The sequence below is a fragment of the Pelmatolapia mariae genome, linkage group LG10_11 (assembly GCF_036321145.2).
Source record: "Pelmatolapia mariae isolate MD_Pm_ZW linkage group LG10_11, Pm_UMD_F_2, whole genome shotgun sequence".
Classification (NCBI taxonomy): Eukaryota; Metazoa; Chordata; class Actinopteri; order Cichliformes; family Cichlidae; genus Pelmatolapia; species Pelmatolapia mariae.
The window spans coordinates 20,971,379-20,982,751 of NC_086236.1; the positions used below are offsets into that span (position 1 = coordinate 20,971,379).

The window sequence follows — 11,373 nt, forward strand, 5'->3', positions numbered from 1 at the left end:
ACTGTTTATCTATTACTTAATTTCTTTGGTGTGGTATGAATGGCCCTGGGGGAAATACAATTAAAAGTCCATTTTCCCATTGGGCTACATTGGGGTGTTAGCTGGGCTGATTTAAGGCCCCCGAGTCTTAACTTTGAAACCATTTAAACGAAATGTTTTTGAAATTCAACACATTCAGCAAATTTTTAAAGTTTTTGCAAATTTTACACACAATTTTCTGTCCGGTGAGGATGATATTAAACATGAACTTGTTTATAAGTGCTCCACTGGGCGCCTTCAGTTGAAAGTGTGATGCACTAAATATCAATAAAGTTCAAGGCAAAGAGAATGTGAAGCCTGAGTTAGACATTTAAGAGCATACACATATTTATTTTCAACATGTACAGTATTTTATGTATGTATGGATGTATCTGATCCAGCAATAAAATAAAATCCTAAAAATGTTTATACATTTTGGATTAAAACTCTTTCTGTTATAAAATCAGGCATGCCAGAAACACACGTAAACATTCATTAAAATATCAGCCGTTCACTTCCAGAGCCGCTCTCAGATTTTCTCCAAGTTACAGCCGAACACTTTTTCATTAGACATCAAGAAGGACATCTATACTCAGCAGACTTGAAGTCATGTCATCAATTAATTATTATTATTATTATTATTATCCATCTGTTTTTGTTAATTTGTGCAATTGTGACAAGAGTCAAAAAAGGAACAGTTCTTTTGTTTTTTTCTGCTGCTTACTCAATGCGCTATGCATACATGCTCCAGTAAATGATGTTGAAGAGCAGGTAAGCCAGCGGGAATAATACCCTGGAGTATGAGTCGATCATGTAGCTGTTGCTCATAATGAAGCTGAGGTTTCGTTTTAAAGGGTGCTTGCGACGTAGCCTGGTGCCTTCTGTGGGTGCGGAGACAGTCGAGTTTCGAGACTGGATGTTCCTCTCTGTATTTGGGGTGCTGGCAGGGAGGGAGGCCAGGTCAATTTCATTGTCATGGAAACACCCATCAAAGGCCATAGCCTCAGCAGCATTGTAAGAGGTGGGCATCTGCAGAGAGAGGAGAGCAGATCACTGTTAGTTTCTGGGGATTGCCTTATGGCTGCATACCGCCTTCTGTGGGCTAAATAGGACAGGAGATTTGAGAAGATTTTAGAAAGAAGTTGACCTTTGCTCTCTTCAGCTTCTTCATCTCCTCCACTGTGGTGAAATAGTTGACCGCAGCGTACTCGATGACTGACAGAAAGACAAACAGGAAGCTCGCCCATAGATAGATGTCTACAGCTTTTACGTAAGACACCTGTGGCATAGAGGCCGACACACCGGTGATGATGGTGGACATTGTCAGTACGGTGGTGATGCCTGGATACAGAAAGACCAGTTGTGACTGTTGCTGCAGAAACATTGCAGAGAATAATGTGTCTGTAGCTACAAACAAGAAATAACAAGAAATTATCCTTTGAAGACCTTTTATGTACCAATGTGAATTCAGTGTATGAACAATTATGCCATAAAAATCACAGCAAATGTGATAATGTAATCGAAATAATTTAGTCGTGGTAAAGGGCAGTGGGCTTCAAAGGGCATATCCTTTATCATCATCCTCAGGGTTTTGACAAGCATATAACCATGCAAGTGTATTTATGTTCACTAATTACAGTAGGCAAAGTCATTATTACATCATTGCTGGATACAAACTAGCTTAACTCTGATTTAGTGCTCTTTTGCTCGTAAAGCTTTTAGAATTGGAATTTGGAGTCTGTCTGATTCCAAAAATAGCCCAGCCTTAATGATGGCGTCTCCTTGCGTAAGCTAACTGTGTAGGAGGGGGAAAACATAGATGGTGAACCAGCAGACACCGCTTATTTGCTTTCTTGCTGAGCGGCAGATTAGAACAGTGACACTCATCTCTCCTGTCCATAAGCCAGGGAATATCTACTGTTTGGCTGCTGGGAACTTCACTATCATTGTCATTGCAGGTCATTGCACCTAAGTGAGAACCTATTGTAAAACAATGATGTGAGTTTCACTAACTTATAACATAAGAATCTCGTGAACAGGATATTTTACCCAAACCCCACTACTTTCCTGAACTTTAACCAAATAGCAGTTGGAAAGAGAAAGAAAATAACAAGTGAAATCATAACAAAATGTGCAAAGCACGAAGCTACCAAAATACCAAGCAAACTGGGGTCTCCTGGTTGACAAACTTCCTCCACTCCTTCCTCCTTATGGGGAATTTCTCACAGTTTAAATACGGGCAATTAGATCTCAAAAACAAGATGTAATTATTTGATGAGACGATGTGCTTCCTGACTGACCTATGCCTAATCTCTCCAGTATTTGGCAAACAAGGGAGTGGAATCAATCTTACCATTTCACTCTCAAAAAGTTAATCAATGGAAAGATGAATTTAAAGTAAAAACTAGGCATGGTGATATTTTCTTATCAGTCCGGATGAAAATACAATTTCGGTAATTATTTATGTTGGTCGTATTGGCTCAATGGCTTAGTACCCAGGGAGACACGGGCAGGTACGGCTCTCCTGTCTATCCAGAAAGACACCCAGGACAGCATCACCATCAGCATGGTGGGAAAGTACGTCTGAAGCATGAAGAAGAAGATATGCCGCCTTAGAATGAAGTTTATGTAGAGCCGATTGTACCAACCTGAAACAGATAAATGGACACAGTGGAGTGCAGGCAGGTGGAAAGCAGGGTGATATCAGTAACTGACAGGAGAAAATAAAGTGCATAAGACTGTAAGTTGTCCTTATTAAAAATAAAAGTCCAACATGAACCTACGGGGAGAACCTAGAACTCAAATGAGAGAGCAAATCTCTTTAATGCTGGAGTTATATAACATCTTCATAGATTGGATACTGTAGGTTCCCTCACAAAATTTTTTAAAACTGAGATGAAAATCTCTCTGGCTCCAATTCTAGCTTTTCTTTCTACACAGACAACAATAAAAGGAAACTGGGTTTGAAAAAGTAGACCCTGCAGTCATACAATTCTAAAACCCTTGAATAATCAATACCTTTCTGCTTTGCAGAGAGGCATTGATTCTCATGTCATCATTTTGGAAAATGTGGTTATTTTCTATCTCACAGAGAACCTAAACAATCAATAGCACTCAGTCATGTCTGTGTACATATAAAAGCTTTCGCCCGTACACAGTTACTGTAGCAAAGCATTATGACTGGAAATGGGAATAATGTGTTCATTGGTAAACTGTACAGATGCTGGTTATTGGATTCTGTAGCCTTTGCCGGGTAAGCTGTTTCCACAAGCTTGGACAAGTTAATCAACTGCTGGCTGCATCTCCATAGAAAACGACTGTAAGAGTGGTGTCAAATCTTTTTATGTAATGCGTATTTTCCAAAATGTTAAACTGTTCCTATTTAGAAAAACAGTAGGGGTCTGGAGCACTCTGGCTGTTTTCAAAATGAATACATCTCAGAGTGTCCCCAGACTCCTGCCGGACATACCAGTGCTGCTGTAGAAGGCAAGCCCAAAGGAAGGCTGGAAGTCTTCAATAAAAAACTGAGAGAGCACAATCTCGTCAGTCCTTAATGAATCGTTCCCGTTCTTCCAGTAGAGCATTAGGTCGTTCTCATTGTAAGCATCTTCAAGAGAGGAGAGAAAGAGGGTGGGCGTTTGGGGTTGGACACCTTCGCGTATTGCCTCTCTTAGAAGTTTCATGGATGTTTCTCTCAGAGGAGAGGAGAGAGCTGCCAAAAATGGAACTACCAACTCTCCCCTGAGATCAGGATCCATGATTGAGACACACAGAGTGAGAGAGAGAGGTAAAGACAGAAAAACAGGATGGAAAGACCAAAGAATTCCCAAACATTGCAGTAAATTCTGCATCATGAGGATAGACAAGCATAATGCACAGAGGCTGACTTGAATGACCTGAGGATTATAAATCATTTGTGCAAAAGGGGGATGGTGATGCTTACTGTGAGTATGAAGTAAGGTAATGCACTCTGAGCTGTCTCGGTCCCAACTGTATAACATTCAAGTATATCCAGTTGCGTTTTTGTGCGTAAAATAGATAGTGTTTGGAAATTTAACAAGCTAAAAGCTTTCTCTAGCCCAAATTTTTTAAATTACATAATAGTGCATCAAATGTTGTGTAACATGTTTACCAGCGAAACATGTCAACACAAGAACAAGTACATTTAATGTAGGAATTAACATTATTACTCTGCAAACAACACTGGATATCCTATTAGGTATTTGCAAGCAACCACGATGTCCCAACTGCAGTGTAATACTCACAGCTCTCCAGCTCCAGAGAGCAGTTCTGTGTGTCCAGAGGGAAACTGCTGAAGTCCATTGAGCAAAGAGCCGTCACAGTGATCCTGAAACACAGCTTTCAGTTAAATAAATACCTACATAAATATTGCAGTAATCTCAGTGAAACAGTGTAAAATAAAACTACTGGACTGAATTGATCTGTTCATTCAGTAACAGCATCTGTGCCTGACACAGTTTGTGGCCACTGTGGGCCATTTAGGAATTTGTGCCATATTGTTATCATCTGTGACCGAAATGGATATGTTGAATGCCGTCTGGGAGCTTACAGTCCACCTTCTCATATTCACTTCATACCCTGCCCACTAAACTGGGCTGTGGTGATGTTCATGCTCATCAAACACTCTTAATAAAATTTAAGCCATAACTCATCGTATTAGGACACGTAAGCTTAAAACCTGATGGTTTAACAGTCCTTGCTAATTTGTATATACTATATAAGGGGTTTTGGTGCAAATGCCTTCATTGGTCTGATTTTTGGCAAACAGCACCCCTCAGGGCTGAAAACTGAAACCAGCTGGAGCAAACACCAATACAGTTTCTCTAATGGCCATTTGAGCCTGGCCCCAAAAGTAAATCGATAACACAGGCTGTGTGTAAAATACAGATGTAGCCACTGTGACATCACGGATTGGTGGTCTCATTTTGAAACTGTGTGTTTGTGTTGTGTTTTGAAGCCTGATGTCACAAGCTTCAGTTTGACAGAGAAATCAATACACTATGCTCATAAGGTAGCAATATGCCAATCACAACCCCACCCTAAAACATACCCAAGTTCATCCTCCTTTTTGACTTCAGTGGTGACCATAACTCACAAAGGTAATATTTAGAGGAAGCAGTAGGCTGCTTTTCCTATAGACTTCACAAGAATTCCTTAAAGAGTTGCCCCCTGCTGGCCACTAGTAAGAAAGCTGAATTAATGTATGTCTGCATTATCTATATTGGCACATCTTCATGTGCAGGTAATTGTCCTAACACTTATTCAAAAAAGAATGAAATCCTTTAAAATTTAATGTTAATCAGTGTTAATGTTAACATTTTTATTTTAATGTTGACACTATTTATCAGAGCCTGGAGTCTGTGGATGCACCTTACCAGCTAGTGTTAGCTAATACCTTAGCATTCCAATCAATTTCATCAAATTTAGGCCCTTCTAATTTCAAAAAGACAAGATAATGACAGCCAGTATTAGCCATTATTTTCGCTACTGGCTAATGACAGAAAATGCAATTATAGTGATCTCTCTATGAATACAATGAGACATATATCATCATTTTTTTTACCTAACACTGTAGAGAATATTTCCATCAGGATAAACCCTCAGCATGATGTTCTCCATGGTTGTATCATGGATAAAAGAACGCTTAGAGTGGACAAAAAACACATCTGGAACCCAGATTTTCTTCACCAGACGTGCATCGAAGGTCCGACTCTTGTTGTTGCTGGATGGGAAGGCCAGGCGATCATCTTGCCAGTAATGCCTCAGGTAGAGAGTCATGGTGAAGTCCTACAAAAAGAAAAAAAAATACCGCTCATGTTCACCAGAGAAAACAAGTCAGTTTCTTTTGATTAGATTAACTACTGAAATCTAAAAGGTGCGTACCATGTTTACTTCAGAAATGCTGTCAATGCTCTCCACCTGGACATCGATACCAACAGGCAGGGCTGAACCTGGACAGATGTTGTAATGGATCAGTTGGATAACATCTGTTTGTACATCTGTCAGAGATTACCAATGTGTAAATCCCACTTCTGAGCTATATGCAGAGATAACCCTAGTTTATACAGTCATGATACACAGTACAGTATAAACATCTGTGACTGAAGCAAACATTTTTATGTTCACATTCTACATTTTTGAATGTCAAAGGAAACATTACCTGACACTGGAAATCTTTGTAACCTCACCTTTTATTTATTTATTTATTTTTGGTTCACAGTAAAAATCAACTCCTCAAAATGTCGCTTTACTTGAAATGCATGTTTCAGTGACTTTTCTTTACAGTATTTGATTTAGACAAAAGTGTCGAGCACATGCACGACACCTTAAATGAACGCTGCTGCTCAGTTAAGAAGATAAAATGTCAAAAAAATTGTTTAATTATTTATATATCTTCACTACTTTCTTGGTTAAGCTGTTAATACTGTAACAGAAATATGTAATACTTAGCTCTCTACTGATTCAAAGAAATTAGATCAACTACATCAACTCGTGTGACCCCATACGGTACATTTAGTACTGGGAAAATAAGCAAATCTTTTCAAATCTAATCTGGCCAATGGGAGAGGTAGCTCACTACCTACATGCCTATAAATTTCCCTGAGGTTACATAGTCAACATGCATGTGTGGATATTCAACAACACTCACTAATTCATTACGTTATCTTAAAGGATCCATTAATTGAAAATCTGCCACATTGTATTATTACATAAATATCCAGGGTAGTGTATAGTAAGAAGAATGGTTCTTGTCATTATCCTGCGGCACAATACGGTTAATGTATGATTTGAACTGTAAACACCAGCTGTTGTTGTTGGGGTTTTTTTTCTGTGCCATTACTTAATGAAGGTAAGCACTCAAAAGCATGTGTTTGCAATCACAATGGAGTGATGAAGGTGGAGGGATTTTACTGGGACGCTGACATCCTGGAAGTAGGGTCAAACAGAGTTAGCTCACTTAAGCTCGTTAATGAATTTCAAAACTCTCTATTACCAACAAAATTTAAAAAAAAAAAATGGAAATGAGAAAAAAATGAAGAAAAAAATCTTTGCGGGCCACAGGAGACCGTACATAGCAGACAAATTTAACAATCCAGCAAATGTGTTTGCAGCTAACAGAGTTAACTCACAGTATCAGCTCGGTGATAATGTCAAGTTTAGGAAGAGAAGGTTGAAGTAAATAAGAAACAAAAAAATAGGTCTCGAACTCTACTGCATTTTAAATAAATATGATGTTTTAGGAGTATCATAGTCACAAAGTGAATTAATGAAACAGAACAAAGAAACAGAAAACAGAAAGATGAAGTGTTTTCCAATTTGTAACCACCACCAGTTTGCTTGGCCCAATAAGCTGAATAACAATGATTTAATGTCAATGTTCCAGTTGTGCAAACTGATCAAGTGATGGGTAATCTTACTTTTAATACTAATTTGTTACATAACAAGATTATTGCTATTAAAAAACAACCTGTCGCTCTACCCAGTGAGAAAAGTAACTCATCAAACAACCAAAATCCCCTCTGCAATTAGCTTTGTGGTTATACATCCAGAAATTCTACATCCTACTACGTTTACTATAGTTAAAGTGAGTTGATTTTACCTCATTGCACAGCAGGTTAGCACTGGTAGAATACCCTCAACCATCTCACCAGCAATAGGCTTGTTAGTTTCCTTGAGAGTGACAGCTTTAGTCATGGTTTAGAAGCAAATACCTGGGTATTTGCAGGTACAGACATTCATTATCACCTGACAACAAATAATACAACTACTTAATGCCCTCTTTGCCTGAATGCTTTATGACCTGACTGACACAAATTTGGATACAGTCTTGTAATATGCAGCTGATTTCCAGTCAGAGGAACATCACTAGTGATCTAATCACTCTGATACTCAATAACACGTAACACCCAACACTGTTGTCACAGCACAACAAACCCATGGTGCACGCCTGCAGATGTCTTAGGGAATGGCATTGATACAACAATAGATTTTTGCTGAGATGACAAGCAAATGCCGTTCAGGCCTTATTAGGCAGACGTAAACATCTGTGTAATCCACTGAAAAGACTGAGACAGACACTAAACAACTTGTTTTGCCTTCTGACTGGAAAAAAAATGAATTCAAACAGACATTACAAAAGAGGGTGACCACTGTGAACATGCAGTAGAGAAAGTGATTACTGTGCAGGGTTTCTTTAAGGTAATGGCAAAAAAGACGCAAAAGATAAAAAAAAAAAATCCAGACCTGTGATTGGAAGCACACACACACACACACAGGGAGAATTAGGAACACAGTTCAGATTATTTTATCTGTGCTACCGCAGTCATTGTCTCTCAAAGCAGACAATCTAGGTCACAGAGGGCTTTTTGGGTGGCATAATACCAAAAACAGCACAGTAACCTAAATCAACCTACTGAGTTACCATTAAAGCACACTTAAAAAAATACTAGGAAAAATATTTGGAGTGAGAAAAAGTTAAAATAAATGTATAATAAATACAAATAAATCCATAATAAATACAACGACCAAGTGTGCGTGTGTGTGTGTTACCTCCAAAGCCAGGGCGCATTGCGAAGTCATGGTCTTCAATCCGAAGCAGCTGCTCAGACTTAATTAGCAGAGACTTGGTGCTGTCCAGCTTCTTCATCTTAAGATCCACCCGTCTGGAAAGCAAAGAGGAGAAATAACAGCTTAAGTAAAATCGTTCTCTCTGTCTAGATTTTTCTTTCTAACAAACACTTAAAACAGCACTGACATCTGCTTGATGGTGTTAGTGATGGTTAAATGGACTCTAGCACTCTGATTAAAAGCAAAGGCCGTAGCCAAAGGGAGATGAGTACTTTTGCTTTCCACTGCATTCTAGCACATGTGTAACTCAGTTTGATATTGTGGAGCCTCTTTCATTTATATCTGACTCCTGAATGACTTTAGTCACTGAGAGGATGTCATAGTTATCCTAAAACCAAACCAAAGTTCACATCATTTTATGTTTTAGATTCAGCAACGATCAACACTAATTTTCTGAGCAATGCACATAATCTATAACCTTTCTCTGACACCGATCTACCATCAGTGGACATAAACGCAAAAAGATGCAGTTATTTATATTTACATGTGAAAGCTCTATAAAGTAGGACATGGAAATGATGTCCATAAAATCACCCATGAAGGTCAGTTTCCACATAAGAAGAAGCTCCACAATTATAGTAAATCAAAGACTCATCTAAGAAACCCCTCTGTGGCTCACCCTCCGTGCTTTTGTCTAGCGTTCTCTCCGACGTACAGCTCCTTGTTTCTCCTCTTGTTCGGGAAGTGGCTGCTGTTGAGCTGAGTGACAGGCCACAACCAGGCCAAGCACATCAGTCTTAAGGCCAGGAAGGCCACTCTCATGGTTAAGCTGGGGCTTCAAAGACAAGAGGAACCCAGATGTCCCTCCCACTTCGTCAGGGTCTCTCCCAGGCAATGTCACAGTTGTCCCCGTCCTCTACTGACGCGGTCCATGTCCCAGCAGCTCTCATTCTGTCCCGTCACGCGCGCACCCGGCTGCTTCTGCGTTATCCCACTCTCTCATCTCCTGTAACATGGTGAACATCAGTTGAGATATCCAGCAGACTGGCATCCCCCTGGCTCTGAGTTTGTTTGTCACTGTGCCATCCCTCTGCTTACGTCTCCTCACACATCATGTTGCTCCAACTCCAGACTATCCCCACCCCCGCCAAATATCAATTTATTCCTATAATGACAAAGGAATACCATTAATTCCTCTCTAATCTTCTTTTCTGTGGTTGGTGAAATCTTTCAGTAACCTACAAACTGGAGGCAGCAGAGGGCGGGGACGGGGGGATAATACGAACAACAGTTTCATCATCGTTTCTGACCAGATAAAAATAAAAAGGCTGCAGCCTACTTTTATACACTGTAGGATTCTCCCCCCCACACACACACACTTCTTACCCATCCGCCCCAGTAGCGCTCCTGGGTGGTGGGAGGACGCAAGTGATCCCATCAAGAGCAGACAGATGCAAACATATGTCAGGGGTGACGTCTGCAAACATGACGTGTGTTACTTATGGCTTCTGAGTGTGTCGCATTCAAGGCACATGATGACTCCTTTAATCCTCTCAAATGCTTAAAAAATTGAGTACAGTTAATACTACTACTGACATTAGACATTTCAGACAAAGGTTTCTGGCAAAAGCAGAACCCTCCCTGTCAGCAAACATACCTTTGGAATCCAACACTGTGGTGTAGCTTTTGTGTAGTAACCACCGGATAGACTACTATATAAAATGCAAGTGAAAAGACATAGCAATGCACTAAAAAAGGAAAAAAAATATAGAGCAAGAATAAAATCAATTGCAGCTTTCAATTTCTTGAACATGACATCCAAACAAAGACAGTGTAGACCAGCACAGTGCTGTGGATGCATTTTTGAACAGGACATGTCCTTTAACATGCACATTAAACAAATATGTAAGATAAAAATGACAAAAATCTGTGTCTCAGAGTGATGTTGAAAAACTAGTTCATGCATTTATTATTTCTAGGTTGGACTGTTGTAATTCATTATTATTAGTCTGTGGTAAAAGTTCCCCGAAAAGCCCTGATTTAATCCAGAATGCTGCGGCAGGAGTACAAAAGCGACTAAAAACAAAGAGATTATATTTCACCCATGTTAGCTTCTCTTCTGGTTCTCCCTGTTAAATCTAGAATTTAAAATAGTTCTTATCACATAGAAGGTCTTGAATATTTATCATATCTTAAAGACGTCAGCACTGTTATTACTGGCGCAGCTGGCAGCCAAAGACAACATACCTGCAATGACTCACTCTTCAGTATAAGACCGACCTTTGACCAAAGCCTGCAGTAGTCTTGTAACAATAAGATCGCTACAGACTTCAGTCAAAGGCCTTAAATTAATCACACATCAGTTATAAAGGTTAAGGCCTAATAATGCACATTTATTCCTACTGTATGGTGCCCAAGCATGTAAATCTAATTACCTAATTCTTGTAGTCCAAATGAGATATAGCTTGATGTTGTCATCTCGCTTGCTGTCGAAGCATTTAAGCTTCTCAGTTGTTTATTGTGACTATGTGCTTATTTTTCATCTTTCTGATGTATTATTAATTCTCTTCTGCAAATGTATTTTCATGTGTTGCTGTGGCCTACTGAAAAAACCTGGCGAGCATACTGTGGTCAGAGATGTGGCTTACCCTAAGCAACAGTCACTACTGAGTGCTTAATTAAATGGAAGCGTCATTACAATGTGAAAAAAATCATTTATATTTAGTCATTTTTAATACAGTATTTGTATTTTCACATGCAAGTCAC

The 11,373-nt window shown here is 39.3% G+C and overlaps 1 protein-coding gene across 1 annotated transcript; it reads right to left on the minus strand.

Annotated features, from left to right (window-relative positions):
• Positions 1-341: 341 nt before the first annotated feature.
• Positions 342-9,869, minus strand: gabrr3a (gamma-aminobutyric acid type A receptor subunit rho3a). The gene is made up of 9 exons (XM_063486494.1): positions 9,287-9,869; positions 8,590-8,702; positions 5,923-5,990; positions 5,603-5,826; positions 4,284-4,366; positions 3,488-3,625; positions 2,514-2,666; positions 1,166-1,359; positions 342-1,047 (listed from the first exon to the last, which is right to left on the minus strand). The coding sequence occupies exons 1-9, from the start codon at positions 9,427-9,429 to the stop codon at positions 751-753; spliced, it is 1,413 nt and encodes a 470-aa protein (XP_063342564.1). The 5' UTR covers positions 9,430-9,869; the 3' UTR covers positions 342-750.
• Between the last annotated feature and the right edge of the window lie 1,504 nt (positions 9,870-11,373).

What these genes read in the sequence shown, in the direction of transcription:
- gabrr3a (XM_063486494.1), bottom strand. Translation starts at nt 9,429, where the DNA reads ATGAGAGTGGCCTTCCTGGCCTTAAGACTGATGTGCTTGGCCTGGTTG. An exon ending in CTCTCTGGAGCTGGAGAGCT is followed by an intron (nt 3,626 to 4,283) that starts GTGAGTATTACA and finishes CCTCTCTTGAAG; the next exon opens with ATGCTTACAATGAGAACGAC. An exon ending in ACCTGCCCGTGTCTCCCTGG is followed by an intron (nt 1,360 to 2,513) that starts GTACTAAGCCAT and finishes TTCTGTATCCAG; the next exon opens with GCATCACCACCGTACTGACA.